We start from the raw sequence: 20,478 nt of genomic DNA, 5'->3' as shown, positions 1-20,478 counted from the left end.
TTTTTAACGAACTCCGACCTACCTTAGGATCACAATAACTCCATCGAATACGTTGAATCCATTGGCCACGTATCGAAACGGACCTTCGGCGACAATCTTCAGCACCATTTCAACCGCAAATATGGCGGAGAAGGCAATGTTGCTGGTTTCTACGATTGCGGTCAGCTCCTCCGGTTGATTGTGATACTCGATGCCCATCGAAAGGGTGTTGATGAGAATGGCCAGCAGAATTCCCTGCTGGAAATATTTGTGCTCCACCAATCGTTTGATGCATGAGCGCACGTACCGAAGGCATGTCTTGATCTGTCGGCACATCCCCGCCAAACAGCAGTACGCCTTCGAATGTTCTTTGGTGTGTTTTTCGGCCAGTGCCGCATTCTGGTATAGTTCGTAGCAGCAGGAAAACTCTTCCAGGTTAATGTTATTGATGTTCGCTGAATTTTGTGCCAAACAGTTCGAAGCCGTTGGCGATACTTTCTGTGATACGTGTTTTGCGTTGTTCCCTTGAATGCTCGGTACCGGTGACTTCTTACTGTCGTTCGTCCGCGTCCTCATCAGCGTTGAGTAGAACGATTCCAGTGTCGTGTGTCCGGTCGGTAGTGCAGCCGAAAACGCCACGGAAAATGCAAGCAACTCTTGACATGTCATAGCATCCGTCAAACATAGCTCCGAATAATCGTTGATAACGGATGTCATTGTTTGCAGAGACTGCGGTAGATTAACCTAGAATATGTTGGGATGTTGCTTACTTATAGGCCAAGCCAAAATTGCCGTGATTGATGGGAATTACCTGCCAAATACCAGCATCACTCGTCTGCGTCATTTTTTCCAAACAGTACACATTTTTATCGGCCGGTGGTTCCGGAATGGTCGGAGTGGTATGATGTTTAACACACTCATCGAACATCACGGACGATTTTCTTCTGCCGGTTGACGCTGACGTGCTCAGTGAATTGGTTGAAGATTGGTTCTGAGAAAAAAATAGGGGAAAATTTCGAATCACTACTACTCCTACTGATCTCCCCAAAAACAGAGCAGACGCACATTTTCGTTGTTGGGCACCTTCAGCAGTACCACTTTCTGCCGGTCCTCAGTGTTTGCATAGTTTGAGCAATTGTTTAGGACATTGTTTTTGATGTTTTCTGCCGAAACCATTTCCGATACATCCGACGATGAATGTTTTTCGCTGCAAACCGATGACGCTTTCATATGCCGAGATACGATGGAAGTGGGAGAATAGACCTCCTGATTGTTTTTATGGATGCTGCTGTTCGACAGGGACTTGATTCTAGGGCATTTCGGATGATGTGCTTTCAGCCTGTTGGGCGACAAAGTTAACGTTTCCGGTGTGTGCGATAGCAATCCTTCCTTTCGGTGTTGAAAATTGTATCTGAAATATAAACCAAACTCGATTGCAGCACAATCATAAACATGATATTCGGGAACTAAGCTCGATAAAGGTTGCGACTATTTTTTTTTTAGTGAATTCAAAGCTGATGAATTTGTGCATTTAATTCTCTAAAGCGTGATGCTCACGGAAAAGCAAACAAGCAGGAAAAGCGCTTAACTTTGAAATAGATATTATTAAAAATTTACAAACTTTAATCGCTAGGGTTAATCTTGAAAGCTAACTCGACCGTGAAAAATTGAGACTTTCACTGCCGAATTAGTTTGTCATTTGTTCTATTTGTGCATTCAGTGCAGTTGTTCTAATCGAGTACATACTACAGAAAATGACAACAAAACAATCATACTTATACAATCGTAACTTCTTAATCAGTCGACGCTTGAATCGCCTGTACAAATGAGCAATGTATTTGACGATTTCCGCGTAGCAGGTTGTCGGTTCGGAATTGTTTGTGCTAGACGCTAGTGTGGAGGTGGATGTAAAGCGAGCCCGTTCCTGTCGCATTCGTTCCATTTCTCGTTTTTTGGTTTCGGAAAACTGAGTGGCGATGACGACCAGGCAAAGGTTTATCATGAAAAATGATCCAATCTGAAATGGAAAAATTGAAACGGTGTCCTCTAGTGATCTTGGTACCGATACTCACCACGATCAGTAACACAAAATAGATCCAGTCCCAGAAACTGTGAGCATCCTGTACATAGTACATAATATCAGTCCAACCTTCGAGTGATATCACCTGGAAAATAGACAAAAGTTTGAATTGCATGAAATCAGAATTGAACGTGAACTCCTTCAGCTTCAGTAAGACTGATGATTCGAGATTAGTTAGGGGTTTTGGCACCGCATGGCATTTTGCCTGGCAACTTTAACCGATCGAATCAGTGCAGTCTGATTTTAAAAATTCCTTAGCAAAAATTGGTCAACTTCGACTACGCTTTTGTTTGCTTCGTACATTGAAAATATGCTTTTTTCACTTTGACATTTGCCGTTCTACTGAGCTGGCTTCGAAGTAAGAGGAATAACGCGTCCAAATTTTGCTCGCTTATCGCGAAAATTTGATCTACTCGCTCCACAAGCTGACAAAATGTTTATGTGGCGAAATCAACTGTCACCAACGTAAAAAACAAATCGGCAATAAAAGTGCCGTCTGCTAGGGTTAGATCGAAGGAAAATTGAAAGCTAAAGATTGCAAAAAAGTGTGTGCGTAAAGAAATGTCTCGTATTACAGATACTTGAAGAGTGACGTTTACTTTGCAACCGAAATCAAGCAGGGATTTTTTTGCGCAGAACCGCCTGCTGAAAGGTCCATTAGCTTCACTCAAGCGAAAAAATTGTCCCTTTTTGCCTTTCTCATATAGAAAGGCACTGTGAAAACCGACTTTTGAGCCGAGGCCCGGAGGGCCGAATGTCATATACCATTCGACTCAGCTCGACGAACTGAGCAAATGTCTGTGTGTGTATGTGACAAATAATGTCACACGATTTTCTCAGCGATGGCTGAACCGATTTTCACAAACTGATATTCAAATCAAAGGTCTTACGGTCCCATAAGAATTACAGGGGGATACGCATAAAAAAATGAAAATATTGTCTCTCACTTTTCTCAGAGATGGCGTGACCGATTTTCACAAACTAAGATTCAAGCGAAAGTCCGTATAGTCCCATAAATCGCTATTAAATTTTATATTGATCCGACTTCCGGTTCCGGTATTATAAGGCAATAAATGCAAATCTATGAGAAAATGCGGACTCAATTATCTCCGAAATTTCTCAACCGATTTTTACAAACTAAGATGCAAATGAATAATCTTGAAATTTTTTGAAAAGTTCTTAAAACTTTTTTTTCAGATCCGACTTCCGGTATTACAGAGCGATTAATGAAAATTTTCAATTTCATTATTATTTATTCACAAGCGATGGCGAAACGAGGTGCACATTTGTATAAAATTGACTGCTAAATTCATCTAGTTGGCAGATCTTGTTAGTTAGTGGATATATAAATTCACTTTGGGACTACTAGTCCCCGCTTTCCGCTTCCGGAAGCACCGATAACAGTGACGAAAAGCTCCAAAACCGGAACTCACTTCGATTTTTCAGTAACGGCTAAACCGATTTACACATATCGTGATTCAAATTAAAGCTCTCAGTGTCTTAAAAGACACTGTGCAATTTCATCCAGATCTGTCTTCCAGTTCCGAAGTTATAGGGCAATGAGTATCAAAACTTTCAAACTGTCATAAAAAATGACGCAAAATCGGTACGCCTAGCACACAGCGTGCTTACTTCAATTTTGTATAACGTGCAGGGTTGTCACATTTAAATCAATAATAACTTGACATAGCTGTTTACAAATTCAAAAGGTGATGGAAGTTTATACCAGAGAAAGTTTTTAATTTTATTCAAGTTTGAAAAAAATCTTGACGGTATCTTCTAGTGATGTTATCGAAAATATAGGTAATATGAGAAAGGCATCATTATACCACTAGGTGGATGAAAAAAGGTTTCTGTATTGTATTCTGGCTGAATTTGGCATCTTGCCAATACGGAAGCAATACCATAGAGTAGTGTACAATGTATTGCCAAAGCTAACTGGTTATAAGCACTCTGCTTGCTACCATAGTGCAAGTGTCACGCGTGCGAGATAATTCCATTTCATCAAAGCAAACCTGTCAGAGTGAACGTGATGTGGTAAAAATGCATCGTATCAAAACACTTCGCATCGCTTCGCAAATCGCGTCAGAAAATTTTTACACCCTCATTCAACATAACTCGAAATTGAGTGAAAATAAGCAAAAAAAAAATTTAAAATTTGAGTTTCACTTAAAATAAAGAAATTTTTCTTCGTTAAAGTTTATACACCAAGTCATTCTTCTATCTTTTAATAAGGAAGCGCAAAAAATGATTCCCTTTGACTTCGTTATGAAAAATCGCTTCCCTTTGACTTCGTTATGTCGGACTTCTCATTTAGCATAACTGAAGCCACAAAATGTCTATTGAAAACATTTATGTTTGATGATTTATGGTTTCAAAAACCCGGATCTAGAAACGGCAACGAAAAACGACGTATTCTTGCGTTCTTAAATACTGAACTGCAAGAATTATTTTTTCACTCAAATGTTTGAAAACTCAACGCTTACTCTAATGTATGAATAAATGCGAGGGAACTCGTGGCCTGAGTAAAGTTTATTCAAATCCATACTCTAATGTATTGTTCCAGCTTATGGATTTGAGCAATCGCAACTCGAGCTATGAGTTATGTTCAAGGAGCGTGCAGGGCCGTGCCAGAGTGCCAGCGTCGCGCGAAGCGTTGTATAAAGCGAGTCTCCGCGCGTGCATTCTATGAACATGCAACCCTATGCAAATTGCGGGAATGTGTCAGAGCGATGCGAAACTCGAACAATCATAGTAAGCTAATTTTTTTTTAGCGTTGTTCAATGTTTTGGATTCGGTAAATTGTCAATTATTAAGATGAATTTCGATTCAGAAGTTTTGATTAGTGTGATTTTCTCTCATAATATATTGTGGGATAAATAAAAAAAAAAAACAGTACTATAAATGAGTGCTTGTGGACAAGCAATGGCAGGATATTTCTAAGAAATTCAATGTGCCACGTAAGTTATAAATATTTGAATTTATTTTGCTATTTTTATCATATTTTGCAATTGATACATTGGAGAAAAGTATGGCAAGGTGTTTAAAAAATCCAGGTGGTCCAGACATATGCCGTTTTTCATTGAAAAACACTGGTGGCGTGGATTGCTCTGGTTTTGCACTTTCGAGCAGAATGAAAAACGGCAATAGATTCATACACAACGTTGCCGTATTACGAAAGTTTGGATTTTCGGAAAGACCAAATGAAGGCTAGGAAATAGACAGAAAATTTAGAACAAAATTCGTCAGAGGAATCAGGAGGTCGAGATATTTGCGATGCAGGTAATGAACAGCTCGACACCTTCGAATCTGCACGAGTTTCTGAAGATGAAGCAGATTGCATAACGTCGACTGCTATTAAAAAGAAATCAAGAAACAAGACCGAAGAGATGATAGAGACCGTAGAGATAAAATAATCACAATCGGAAAAAAAACTAGAGTTGCTGGAGAAAAAGACTGCAATATCTCGAGATGAAGACGTAGCATTTTTCGATAATTTACTGCCATATGTACGCATTCGTCAATCAACAAAAAAAAAAAACTCATCGTTGGCAACACTTTTATACACATTCTGTCAAATTTTGACGCATATAGTACGATTAGTTTTTGCTTGGCGTCTATACAAAGAAGTTGAAAAATTTTCGTGTGGCGATTTTTATAGTGGATGAAAATTTAGAACAACGTGCGTGCAACAAATTTTGTGTTGCAAATGGGTTTAAGTGTTCCGAAACGTTGAAAATGTTAGCAAAGGCCTTTGGTGAATCGTGTCTAGGAAAAACACAGGCATACGAGTGGTATAAACGTTTTAAAGGTGGCCGTACAAGCTTGGACCATGATGAGATCCCTGGCCGCCCAACAACATCTGTTACTGAAGAAAACAATGAATCGGCGAAGCAAATCGTGTTGCAAAATCGTTCTGTACCGATTAGAGAGATTGCTGTGTTGTTGGGCATCTCTTCTGGATCAGCCGAACACATTTTAACTGATGTTTTGGGTTTGAAACGCGTCGCTTCTCGGCTGGTGCCAAAAAAGCTGAATTTCATTCAAAAACAGCGTCGTGTTGATGTGGCCAAAGAGATGATTTCCAACGCAGATAGTGACCTCACATTCATCGAATGTACCATAACTGGTGATGAGGTGTGGATCCATGAATATGACGTCGAAACCGCACAACAATCGACCGAATGGCGCTTCGAAGGCGAGCCGAAGCCGAAAAAAGAACGCCGAAGTCGGTCCAAAATCAAAGTTATGCTGACTGTTTTTTTTTGTCGATATTCGTGGTGTGGTGCACTATGAATTCCTTCCGGACGTTCAAACGGTTATTATGGAATATTTTTTGACCGTTATGCGTCGTTTGCGTGAGGCTATTCGCAAAAAAGGCTAGACTTATGGAAGGAAAACTAATGGATCTTACACCACGATAATGCGCCGGCTCACACAGCGTTGGTTGTGTCGCAGTTTTTTGCCAAAAACTCAACCAATATCATCAACAAAGCACCGTACTCTCCATATATGGCCCCGTGTGATTTTTTCCTTTTCCCCAGACTCCAATTGCCATTGCGGGGAATGCGTTTTGAGACCATAGAGACCATAAAAGAGAATTCGCTGCGTGAACTAAAGGCCATACCTTCGGCGGCCTATAAAACTTGTATGGAAAATTTGATCAAGCGTTGGCATGCATGTATTGCCGCAGGAGGAGAGTACTTTGAAGGCGATAATGAAGAAATTTATTAAAAATTGAAATTTTGCGTTATTTATTAAAATTCCGGTTCTTTTTTGATCATAAGGTATCAATTTTTTTCTAAAACTGAAGAAAACTGCACACACGGATCTAAAAATTCATGAGGCAGCAAAAACAATGCGGACTCTGCAGAAATATATTTTTTACAGCAAGGTTATCAATTCGGCTTAGCATTTTTTGCCTTGCGGAGAGCATCAATCAATTTATAGCAATTTCGACGTATATTGTGCCCGGTACAATTATATCTGCCGGTTCGAAACTTTTTGATAAGTTGCACAATTGCTATAGTTACTCCCGTTTTACATAACGATGTGAAATTTTCTGCAGAGCTTCTAGTGAAACATTAACAAGTTGGTGATTTACTGCACAATTGTTTTAGATGTACTTAAAGTTGTTCTACAGTGATTTTTTCGGTAGTATTGTGAAACTTAGCAGTGATAAGTTGCGCAACCAATTTTAATATATATTTCTAAACATATCTAACATAAATAACATTTCTAAATCAATTGTAAAACATCTTGAATGTTCAATAAGTTACATTTGCTACTTGGGTTAACATATTGTTGACAACAACGTCACCAAAACAAAATGCTTCGGTTTCAGGAACCAGCTTCCATAGCAAAGGGGTGATTTTCTAATGACAGATTTTATATTTACGTCTGTCGTATTGGTATTAAATTAATAGGGAATGTGAAATGTAGTCGAATAAAGTTAATTGGGTAAAATCTCAATATTTACTGTAAGTTACGACACGCGACGCGAAGCGATGCGATGTGAACATTAAAGGATCTGAATTTCGTTCTTTTGTTTCTAGTAAAAAATCAACATGTATTTCAGAGTAAACACGAGGCGTTGGGTAGCGACAAGCGATTTTCGGTGCGACAAACAACGAAGCATCACGTGCTCAGTTTTTCATGCGATTGAAGAGCGAACAAAGGTTTCCAAATTTATTTTTTGTTATAGCGGAAGAAGATAATTTGATTGATATCGAAGCACTAATCGGAGCAGTTTTTTAACGAAATGCGCTTTGGGGTCATTAATCTCGCAACTATCGGAACTAGAGATTGGCATTGCGTTATTGGAGTGTTTGAAGTAGCAAAGAAAAAAAATTTGTTTCATCAAGACAACGCACCGTGTCACAAGTCAATCAAAACAATGGCAAAACTACATAAATTGAACTTCTAATTGCTCCCACACACACCGTATTCGCCAGATTTGGCTCCCAGAGACTACTGGCTATTCCCAGACCGTGTTCGCTTTGTTAGGGCCGGTACTTTTCAGCCAATGTGTTAAATCGCCCCTACTGGCCAAAGTGTTTCTTTTTTAAGCATTCAAGACTTTTCTAAACAAAAATTTTATCACTAACGCTATCTTTTTGTATGATCTTTCAGCTATGCAAGTTTGGCAGTTGTAGTTTGCTGGAAAATATGAATATGACTAGTTTATGCTTGTATCATACCAGAAAGATCGCCACCCATGCTAGGCCAATATTGTCGAAAGATATAGTCCCTTGAAATGGATTACTTCCCAACTGAGTACAGTTCGTGTAGTATTGGTTCCAATTGACACAAGAGGTGCGTGTTGGTATGTTGTTCGAAAAGGGGATTGCAGAATCTGAAAGTGAAAACAAAAAAAAACGAACGTTTATATTCGTGTTGTTTTACGGTGGATTCGAAGTTTTACAAACACTAACCATTACAAACTAGTGGTCCTATTCGGTATGGCGGTAGATCTTTGCACAGATGCATCCCTGAATCATCCGGTTTTGAACATATGTAGTCCTGTTCTTTCGAGAACTCATAGTAGAATGATATGCTGTGTGCGTTTGAGATAGCATCAAACAGGACAATATAGATCTTACATTATTAAAATTGCTTGTTTTTTGGGGTAATTTTGCATGCATTTTTGGTTGAGCGCTAGATAGTCGACATTTAATGTATTGAAACTATTGTTTTTTTTCTTTGTCTAAATTCAATATTTCAGTGCTCACTTCGGGTTAAAACACCATACAATTGTTGTTGTGAGAGCTGAAAGATTGAATTACAATAATAAATGCATCACGGTGACCAATTTATCTACTAGTCTAATGAACGATATAAGAACGGCTGAATGCACGATTCGGATAAGTCAAGTTGGAAAACCTGGTAAAGTATTTTCATGTGCAAAAATTTAAATGATAATTTCAGGTGCAAGTCTTGAACTCTCGAAAAAAATTTTTGAGGAAATGAATAATAAAATGGTCAATTATCAGATTTGCCAACACAACATTTTCAATTGTGGATTCCCGAAGCAAGGTGCAATAATCCAATTCTTACATTCAACCGTTCAAATGTAATATGAATATAGCTTGTATTTAGTAGATTTGCGACTGTTAAATAGTATTTTGTTTTCTTATAAATCTCTAAAGTCGCGAGCATGAAGCATTTGAAATTTTGAAAATGACACAGTAAAAAATAAGTGGCGTTCCACATCGGTAAAAATTAAAAAAAAACAGCATATAATAAGCATTATACAACGGTCAAAACACACTATTTGTTAAGTAAGTCAACACACATGATTAATATAATATTGCAAGGATATATAATAAAATTCCATCAGGTTGTTAATAAGGTTAGTAAATCGAGTTTATTTTACTAAAATCTCTCTAGAATCGAGTTTACAATGAAATGCTGCAATTTCGGTATCATTCTTGTAACATTTAGAGCGACTATCTGATCAACAAATGTTAATGCCATTAGACATTTTGTTGCACATTGTTGCAAAAACTAAAGTTCTGAGCTTTCCACGACTTTTACGCTGATTCAACAGTAATTCGGCGTCTGATAATGGGTTCATTTTCGCCTGGTCGAGGATGCTTTCGATTCAGTTTTGTAAAATTCAGTTAAAATTAAAATCACGATTTTCATTATAGCATTACTGTAATCTTCACTGTTCCACAATTACTTAAAACATCCACTTTCTTGCTGCTTAAAAGTACACGTGGAACTTTTGGCAACTTGAAGTTCTCGCTGCTTAAACACGTGGAAATTTTTGGCAGTTCGAAGTACAGGAAAAAACGGGCTACTTAGATTTCTATTCGCCACCTTCGTAAGCTGTTGAAGCCGAATCCGTCCCTTTTAGACCCGAACTTTTGGTTATTTTGAATACTTCATCAAAAGCATATTTTGTTTGTCAATAAGTGGTTCAAAAATTTGGAACCGCAGTTCAAGTAGATGGAACAGTATCAGGAAAAAACACTTAAGACCCAGTCTACTCATTCATGACACAAACAAAGATCTTTTTTTTACGTTTTCTCGCAATTGAAATTTCGCATTTCTGCAGAGCTGCGGATTCGGACTTTTCTAGGCTAGTCTCTCGCAGTGGAGGGAAGATAACCCGTTTTGTGCCATCTGCACTTAGAGTGTAACATGCAGTCTCGTAGTTTTGATTGTTTTGTTTGTATAAAATCTTCAGTATTTTTGTAATGTATGAAAGTGTGAGCCATCCTTGTAGTACCGGAATAATTATTTCAAACATATTTGCCTAGTTCCGCGTAGGTACAAACATAAAAATTTCACATAACATTGAAACATTTATTTGTATCTAGTCTAGTAAATGTGCATACGATCGGAAAATAAAATGTTGTCGAAAAAGTCTACGTTGGAAAATGTTTTTTTTTGGATAGATTGAACAAGTGTGAAACAGCTGATAGACGACACTGATATAGAGTTTCTAACAATACACCGTGACTAATTTTGCCATCGTCTAAATTTGAACAGATTTCTTACGAATTGACGCGAACACGGACTCGGTATTCTTCTGGTATGGTCCTGAAATAAAGTTATAAAATTGTAAACATTGAGCGAACCAATCTGGTACGAGTTGTTATGGAAATTTTTTTGATTAGAGAATTACGAAAATTAGAAATGAAAACAAACTTTACTTAACAAAATCTGAAATTGTAGCTGTGGAACGAGAAAAAACTGGTTTTTAGATACACCCAAAGGTTTCAATTCAGACTGTTCCAATAGCTGTTCGATATTCGAACAATTTCACAAATTGAACATAATCCACAAAATAGACTATAGAAATGGCTTCTCTGTATGGTTTGTGAGTGTTGTAAATGTGATTGGCCGTGATTTTTTGTTGAAACAGTTGGAGAAGAACATGTGGGATATTTTTGGAAGCAGTCAATATACTCGAAAATATGGAACTTTTCAACCGTAATACCTGCTGTTTTTTCCTCGGAATGAGCACCAAGGTTAAATTGAGAATTAAACTCCATCAATTTGTTACACAAGATCTTTATTCTTTGACTGTTCCAGATCTTGATTAACTATTTGATCTCCAATCATTTATCTACATTCAATTCTTGTTCTTTAGTCTTCCAAATTAAGTTTTTCGACCCTCAATGTTAAATCTTGAAACTCCATCTTCCTTTTTTAATCTTATATAGACAAAATTATTCCTATTCAATATAAGTTTTATTTTTTTTCGATTTCCCGAATGACTTAAATGGTAGTGGTTGGGTTTCTTCTGGCAATAGAGTGTTTGTAACATAAAATGTTCAATATACAATAGTTTATTGTGGAGATAATATAGAGGGTGATTTTTAAGAGGTATACGATTTGATTTAAGAAAAATATTGAGAAAATTAATGAAATCTTCATTTGAATCGATAGAACGATCAATATAATTTAATGTATGAAAATGATTTCATACAAACGTTGGCCGCGGCTCCGCTCTAGATGGCTGGGCTTTACTCCAGATGCGGCAATTTTGTCTATTGACGTATTCATAATAAAAATAAACAAACAAAAAGTTGATCTTCCTCCAACTTTACCTGAGCCCATTCATGCTTAAATAATAGAGCAAACTACGATTCATGATTAAATTATAGACCAAACTGAACAAGTTTGACAACGACACTAGATACGATTCACGCGTGATCTGTCAAAAACAGTGTTGCCAAAAAGATACCTGTAAAAGAAAATCACCCTTTATATATCGATCCAGTTGTTTTATCTTCAAATACAATAATACTGAATTCAATCAATTATGAGAAATACTTATGATATTATTCTGTTCTGAATGCTGAAATATAAAATAACGGAAAAATTCGTCTTCTATAAATATTTTGTTTTTGGTTTGATATAAAAATGACAAAATTTTAGATTTTATAGCTATTTTCTCATGAAGGCTTTGTTATGTTTTGCCTTTCTCTATAGAAAGCTATTAGAATTGCTGGAAAAACCGACTTTCGAACGAAGCCTCGGAGACCCATAGTGTTATATACCATTCCACTCAGTTCGACGAGATCGGAAAATGTCTGTGTGTGTGTGCACTTTTCGAAGATATTTGAACGCGCTCAATTTTCTCAGAGATGGTTGAATCGATTTTAACAAACTTATTCTCGTTTAAAAGTTACTGTCGGGCCATTGATCAAGTTCAAAGACCAAATGGCTGTGACTTTTGGTTCCAGAGATATGATGATATAAGTGACGTAACCGACAAAACACGTTGATTTTTACCTTTCTTATATATATAAGGGTGCTAATATTTTGGGATCACCTCTAATTTCGTAGAGCGCTAGTTCTCAAAAGCACCTCGAAAAATGTCCTCACGCAAAATTTGAGCTAAATCGGACATGCGTAAGGGGTGCTGCCCGGCGGTTAAGGTTTGAAAATTTTTGATCTTGAAAAAGCACCATAGGGGGGAGTACATGAAATATCCAAAATCGAAAATTTTTTTTTATGTCGAAACTCTTTAAATTGCATGAAACGTCGAGATTTAGTGTCATCTCGAAAAAATTGTTTTTGAAAAAATCAACTTTCTGGGAAAAATTTTGATCTTTTTTCTAAGTCCCAAAAAGTCGATTTTTTCAAAAAATTTTTTTTCGAGATGACACTAAATCTCGACGTTTCATGCACTTCTAAGCCTTTTTTTATCAAAATTTTTTTTTAGATTTCGGAAATTTCTTGTGCGTGATCTGTCAAAAACTGTGATTTTTCAATATATATGAAAATTCCACTAAGTGGAATAAGAAGGGTTTTTTTTAGATTAGCATCACTGTTCTCATACAAATAGGCAACGCGAATGTCAATCACTAGTTTGGAAAAATGATGCTGACTGTGTGAAATCAAAGTACAGATTTTATACAGATTTCCTAAATTTAATACAGATTTGTACAAATTCATAAAAAGTGGGAAGTAAAAAAATGGACTTTTCTCCCTGAGTATCTATTAGTATTTGATTGCAGTGATTCATTAAAGGTTTATTAATCAACGGACAAATCACATGTTAAAATGGAAATCTTTTGTGCAAATATTTGATGATGAATACTGGTAAACATTTATATTAAAATTTTAAACCAATTTGACGTTTTATGCTAAGCAAGACATATTTTCTATGAAAATATCTGGCATCTCTGTGCACAGTAGAGATGGTCGGGTATAGAAATTCTTATACCCGAACCCGACCCGTACCCGAGTGATCAGCAAAAAAAATTACCCGTACCCGACCCGTACCCGATTGAAAATTTAAAAAATTACCCGTACCCGACCCGTACCCGATCAATAATAAATAAAAATTACCCGTACCCGACCCGTACCCGAAAAAAATAAAAAATTTTACCCGTACCCGACCCGTACCCGATTAAAAATTACCTGTACCCGTACCCGACCCGAATGAGTAGTAAAAATTTTACCAAAATTCAGTATGGAAAAAATAAAGTGTTTTAGATATCGAGCCGTATCAGGCTCTAGTTGGTAAGAAAAATACATTAAAATGCTTGTTTATTTTTAAACATATAAATACACTGTGAAGCATGAATAATGTAATGTAACTTTTTTTTAAACATGCATAAAAAAACAAACGGTTCATCCGAATTCAAAATTTATTTTTTCATATTAAATTACAATCCTTCCGGGTAATTGTGGAATATTATTTCATTCAAATGGCTGCCTCGGTCCAGCTTTTTAATACATTTTCGATTGTATGCAGCTTTATTTCAGCTATGGCTGCACGAATGTTGTCCTTCAAGGCTTGATTTGTCTCTGGCTTGTCCACATAACACTTATCTTTGACAGCCGCTCAAAGATAATAGTCTAACGGTGTCAAATCACAGCTCCGAGGCGACCAAACGACATCCGAATTTCGACTGATAATTCGATCTTCGAAGACTGTGCACAGATGATCGATCGTAGCGTTGGCTGTGTGGCACGGGGCGCCGTCTTGTTGGAATCAAAAGGTGTCCAAGTCTTCCTCTTCAAGTAACGGGAAGAACCAATCGCTAATGATGACGCGGTACCGCTCGTCATTGACCGTGGCGGCGGCTCCTGCCTCATTTTCTAAGAAAAAAGGCCCAATGATGCCGCCAGACAAAAATCCGCACCAAACCGTCACTCTCTGAGATCGGCTTCTCCATGATGACGTGCGGGTTTTCCGTCACCAGATGCGAAAATTTTGCTTATTAACATACCCGCCGAGATGAAAATGTGCCTCATCCGAGAAGATGATTTTTTGCACATATTCCGCAACATTACCATAATTTTGGAAGTAAGACTGCACTATTTTCACGCGGTCCTCAAGCGTACACACAACCATTTTCGTTCAGCGGAAGGATACAACTAAGTTTCTGTCAAATCAGAAGTGACATTTAGGTTACCAATGTCGAAACAACCGCTAGGTCAAAAATAAATGTTAGATGGCGGACCCTGTAGATTTCCAATGTCTTTGGTACTTTATTTGCATTTACAAATATCAACAAAAGCGAGTAATATCTACTCAAATTTTTCGAGAAGCATATTTACCCAATATGTCGTAATACCCGTTGTACTCAATTTTGGGTAGGTATGGTTTTTACGAAACAGTGCGACTTTTGATCCAATTCTTTAGAACTATAAGTAAGCGTGCTCATTATCTTGACACACAAATAAAAATTCACATTCGAATCACTGGAAAAATCACGTAAAATAGTTCCAAATGTCAAATTGAATATAATACGTGATGAAAATGAATGTTATGCGAACATCCCCTAAAATAAATAGTGTGTTATCAGTTCGTTTACGTGAATTGACCAAAGAATCAAACAACGTACGTGTATTCCCGGTGTGAAAAATTCAATTTTGAACATGGTGAACAGTGAGTCCTTCAAGTGTAAGTAGTTTGAACATTCGAAGGAAATTTTTTTGGCTACAACTTTTTACTACAAAGCAAAATGAATTATGATTTTGATTTAAATTAATCTGTCAACTATGCCCGTTTTATAAGCCTCACAAACCCACACCCACGATGTTATCGGTAGCTGGTGGTTTTTACAGCCATTGAACCGGTGGAACCTCAACGAATGAACACGGTGAAAATTTGAGTATTTCACGAGAAAAGATTTTCGCCCTTACTTTTGCGACTCCACGTTGTCACGCATCGAGATTTTCACTTGTAGTCCAGTGAAAAGAAACGAAAATTAACTAGCAATATAGCCCAACTTGCTGTGCCATCAATCGGTGACATTTAAAGTGAGGTGACACCACCCAGAAGTGCAGAATAATAAGAACTTCTATGGTAAGAATCCCAATGATTTTTAGGAAAATTTTGAAAATCAATATTTAAAATAACAGTTTTCTGGTATCTGAATGTGATATGAGTCAGTCACGTACCCAGAGGGGGGGGGGGGGGGGCCGAGGGGCCCTGGCCCCTCCCGAAATCAAAAACATATAATTATTTAGAATGTCTCAGACATGTGTTACAGAAATAACAAGACAGTAAAGGTAATGAAATGTAATACAATATCAGTTCCAGTGGAATAGTTAAAAGTGTAAGTATGTTAAAAACAGCCGTAAAAGGTACACCGAGAATTAGGTACATGAGCAATCTTCAGTAACATTATTTTTTAATCTTTGGGCCCCTCCCGAAATGAAATCCTGGATACGGGCCTGATATGAGTACTACACTACATTTTATATACTGCCCATACTTGCATATGTATCAGTCAGTCAGTCCCATATGGGAAATCGGCATGTTGAGAAAAAGACGATCAAAAGTTTATTTCCGATTTTTTTTATTTATTGTGCACCCTATTGCTGGTCCCGGGTTGGCGGTTCAATGCATAGGACGCTGGTCTTACAAGCCAGCTGTCGTATGTTCGAGCCCCGACCTGGAAGGATTCTTAGTGTCATTCATAGTACTAGCCATCCAATGATTCTGTACGCTAAGAATCGGCTGCGAAGTCTGTTGAAACAGAAAGGCCAAATTCCACGAAAGGAATGTAATGCCAAGACTTTGCTTTGCTCCCTAATGCTAAATCTTGGTATTATTACATGAAATATCGGTAATACACCTTTGGTGTTCCAATATTGCAACAAATGAAATTATTGAAATTTTGCACTGAATGGGACTGATATGCGGTACTTTAGCATATGGGACACAGAAATGAGTTGATATTTTTTTATATTTTACTGAACAAACTCTCAACTCATTGCAATTTCTGAGAGTATATTGAGGAAAGACTCCATTCCTCAAGCTAACTCAAAATTGGCGAAAATCGATATGAGACTGATATGCGAGTATGGGCAGTATATAAATCAAATAATTTTTACTGGATTGTGAATTAAACAGCTTTAAAATGGCAGTCCATTAAAACCTACGTGAAAAGTAGATTCCGACCGCAACATCATAGAGCTAAGGCAGTGTGTCTTATTAAATATGTTATAAACAAAGTAGGGCGGGAAATATTCACATAACTTTTCATGAAGCAAAAAATGAATTTTTTTGGAAAAAGATGCCAGTTGACAGGTCTGGTCCTAGGCGCGAATGTCAAAACCCCTTGAATCAAATTGATTATTTTTCGGAAGAACTGTTTTGCAATGAAAAAATCTCGTCAACGTGTAAACATATTTATGTGAAGTACAAATGGTCGGGTAATCGATCCGAAAAAAAATTTACCCGTACCCGACCCGCACCCGAGTGAGCGGTAAATTTTTTTACCCGTACCCGACCCATACCCGAGTGAGCAGTAAAATTTTTTACCCGTACCCGATTGAAAATAAAAAATTTTACCCGTACCCGACCAAAAACCCGTCGGGTACGGGTACGGGTCGGGTTTCGGGTAAAATACCCGATACCCGACCATCTCTAGTGCACAGCCGATGAAACACGCACACTTCACAGTTTATGTTGACATATAGCGGAATGAAACCAGTGCTATTAGATTTGCCACAATGGTTATTTCATTAATATTTAACACGCTCTTTCTGGTAATATTCGAAGCCGAAACAGTTTTATTGAAATATTAAAATCAATAATATTATTAAACTAATGTTACGGATACCAAAAACATATTTTTTTATGATAATTTGAAAAACAAAATGAATTTTTGTTTTGTAACATTTTAAGAAAACTAGGCAACTTGAGACCAAATGAGATGAAAACAAAGCGCAATCAAGTGAACTAAGTGAAACACTTTCATCTCATATTTTTGAAGACTTTTATTGCTTGTCGGGTAGTTTTTGAAGTTTTTAATCGTTAATTAAACAAGTGGCAAGTGAACATTACTAATTATGAAGTCACCCAGCATTCAATAAAACACGCGAAACAGTGACCATGTTTTGAGACGAATCGTTTAGTAGATATTTAGAAACATGACGAACTGTAAATTTTGAAACGAAAATGTGTCCTAAATCGAAAAGTGAGTTTGTTTTGAATGAAAAAAACGATCACCGAAGAATTTAATACCATTTCTTCCAAAGAAAAAGTGTGACAATAGCTTAAATATTCATTTTTAAACATTTCACAGTTTGGTTCAGGTACGTTATAAGATATTATTCATGTTCAAAGTAATGAGGTGAAGGGATGAGATGGAAATAGGAGCTCAAATGAAATAGGGAACCGTTACCCTATATATTTTTTAAAAATTATTTTGAAGTTTACTTTCAAATTGTTTTTCAGTGTAGGACTCGATACGTATTTTTATTGGAAAACACGACTGATTTTGTGACAATAAATTGTATATTACTTTTTTGTCCTTTTCAAAGACAGTCTAGATCATTTTTGAAAAAAAAAAACAAAGTATGCAATGTGACATTTTAAGACAAAGTCTACATGTCTAGAAAGTAACATTCTAATCTGAGAAAATTTTGTTGGGAAAAAATTAATTAATTAATTTTAAGAATCGTGACTGAAATTTTTCACAAGTGATTTTCAAACGAAGAAAGGCTAAAAGTCGTCGACCTGAAAACTCGCTGCAGAAAAGTTCAGCACTGATTTTTTGACAACGCGATTCTCACTGAAACTAATTTCGCATGGCAGAAAAGGGTGTTCGAGACTGGATCAGGGTCGTTTCGCTGAAAGGGTTATTTCGGCGAATGTCGTTTCGTCGAATGCATCAATAGTCTTCATATCGTGATTGGAATTGATTTGAAATTAAGACAAATGAAAAATGATAATTTTTACTCCCGGTTTGTTGAACTATAATCATATTTCTGAAATAATCCAGAAAGGCTTGAATTTTTTTTTATTTTTTTTTTCAAATTCTTCAAATCGGAATTCTCTAGCAAACTTGTTGACTTTTTAGAGTTTACCAGGCAATTGTTAGCGGTATTTGAACGCCGTTTGAATCGTTTGCTCGTGTGCTATCTGACCTCGCTAACGCTCGTTCGGACCTCACTGAAGTAATGAACCGCTCCCTTCGAGATTTACTGACAATTCTGCGCTCCTGTTACTGAATCAAATTAATGCTAAATAGCGTTTTATTGGGTTTAATCTAAAATAGATTTTTTTATTGGTGAACATACAATATGCAAATCTTGCACGGATCACTTCGATGTCGAACTGAGGCGTAGTGGAAATTCGGCATCGAAATATTATCGGCGATTCCTCTCCCTCTCGTTTATCTCTTTAGCGGTATTTCTTTGGGTGGAAATTCGTCATCAAGTTTCGCTGACACAAAAAATCACTTGTAAACTTCGATTTTCAACGATCAACTTTATTCAAAAAATTTTCTAATTTTTATACACATATTTCTAAGTGTATGGAAATTAACCATCATGTTCTGAAACCCCCTTCAAAAATACATTTTCTGGGACGAACCTGATTTCTACCATTGAGATGTTTGGTTTTAATAATAAAAAGCCGAAAGCCGATTCGCCGAAAGTCATTTCGCCGAAAGGGTTATTTCGCCGAATGGGTCACTTCGCCGAATGTCATTTCGCCGAAAGCCATTTCGCCGAAAGGGTCACTTCGCCGAAAGCCATTTCGCCGAAAGGGTCACTTCGCCGAATGTCATTTCGCCGAAAGCCATTTCGCCGAAAGGGTCATTTCGCCGAATCCTGAAGTCGTCTTGAAATCGTAATTAGAATTAATTTAAATTAAAGACAAACGAAAGATGATAGCGTTAACGCCCGTTTTGTTGACCTACCAGTGTACTTCTTGAATAATGATTGATTGTTTTACTCTTAAATAAAAATTGATTCATGAACCTCAGAAAGTAGTTCCCAAGAAAACTTGTTGACTATTAGCTAATAAGCACCAAAGCAATTGCATAGGTGTATCTACCAGGCAAATGTAGGTGGTATTTTCCGTTTATTAAGTGAAAATGAAAAAAATATCTAATGCGGCTGCGCCACATCGTTTTCACATCGTTTTTTCACCCATAGAGAAGGCTTTGTGCCGCCGAGCCATCTTGGCTTCGGTTATGTTGCTGCGCCACATCAGTTATACAGGAGACATAGCATGCAGGAGATATGATCCTTAGGGCGAAATTACCCTTTCGGCAAAACGACCCTTTCGGCGAAACGACTTTCGGCGAAATGACCTATTCGGCGAAATGACTTTCGGAGAAATGGCATTCGACGAAACGACTTTCGGCGAAATAGCTTTCGGCGATATGACCCGCTCCCATCAAAAACCATTGTTTCGGTTCTATTTGGCCTAATACTCATGCTCGCTTCGTTTCCACATATAAAACTGTTTAATAAACCACCCAATTTATGACACTTATTTACTTTCCCCATTATTGAAAAAAAGATATTTACCCACTGAATGAGTTCCCAGTTTTAACGGAAATGGGTCGAATAATCTACATAAATGGGTACTTTATTTTAACCGTGTACCAGTACAGCAAAGGGTATTGATGACATCAATCGAATTGATAATTAAGTTACTCAAACTCGTGGTTAATGTAATCGAAAAACGATACTCCTATTCAGTGTTGGGAAAATCATGATCAGAAAAAGTTTGTTTCGAGATTTTCATTTTATGAAACAAGCATCCACCAAACTCGGAACCTCGAAGTTCACAAGAGATTTTTTGTGCGAAACTTGATGGTGAATTTTCACCCATAGAGAAGAGTCTCCGAAGATATTTCAATGCTGAATTTCCATTACGCTTTAGTTCGACACCGAAGTGATGTGCAAGATTTAATTAATATATTCTCATAAAAAAATGCCTCTACTGAATATATTCGCAACTGAAGAATAATGTTTGAAATATTACATGAACAAACATATTTTTTTTCAATTCCAGCTGATTGATTACACTGCACTAGTTAGGTTAACCTCGATAAATCGCTATTTAGCATGAATTTGATTTATATAAGTAACAGGAGCGCAGGGTTTGGCATGTTTCAAACACACAGCAGGCGCAGTGTTTGAATGGTGCGTTTGAATTGGTGTAGCGATAGCCAGCGCTCTTGTTACTTTTGCGT

General features: G+C 37.1%; 1 protein-coding gene across 1 annotated transcript in view; it reads right to left on the bottom strand.

Moving 5' to 3' along the window:
• LOC131434376 (uncharacterized) overlaps window positions 1-20,478 on the bottom strand; it is a 108,563-nt gene that overhangs the window by 77,475 nt on the left and 10,610 nt on the right. Inside the window, exons 6-13 of the mRNA XM_058601044.1 lie at window positions 10,568-10,609; window positions 8,494-8,615; window positions 8,260-8,414; window positions 2,052-2,144; window positions 1,755-1,996; window positions 1,045-1,390; window positions 791-970; window positions 23-723 (exon numbers count right to left, since the gene is read on the bottom strand). Of these exons, the coding sequence (XP_058457027.1) occupies window positions 23-723; window positions 791-970; window positions 1,045-1,390; window positions 1,755-1,996; window positions 2,052-2,144; window positions 8,260-8,414; window positions 8,494-8,615; window positions 10,568-10,609 (1,881 nt within the window). The remainder of the gene's footprint in view (window positions 1-22; window positions 724-790; window positions 971-1,044; window positions 1,391-1,754; window positions 1,997-2,051; window positions 2,145-8,259; window positions 8,415-8,493; window positions 8,616-10,567; window positions 10,610-20,478) is intronic.

The sequence above is a fragment of the Malaya genurostris genome, chromosome 3 (genome assembly GCF_030247185.1).
Source record: "Malaya genurostris strain Urasoe2022 chromosome 3, Malgen_1.1, whole genome shotgun sequence".
In the NCBI taxonomy this organism is placed as follows: domain Eukaryota; kingdom Metazoa; phylum Arthropoda; class Insecta; order Diptera; family Culicidae; genus Malaya; species Malaya genurostris.
The sequence above is the reverse complement of the archived record's forward strand: the minus strand, read 5'-3'. Positions and strand labels throughout refer to the sequence as shown.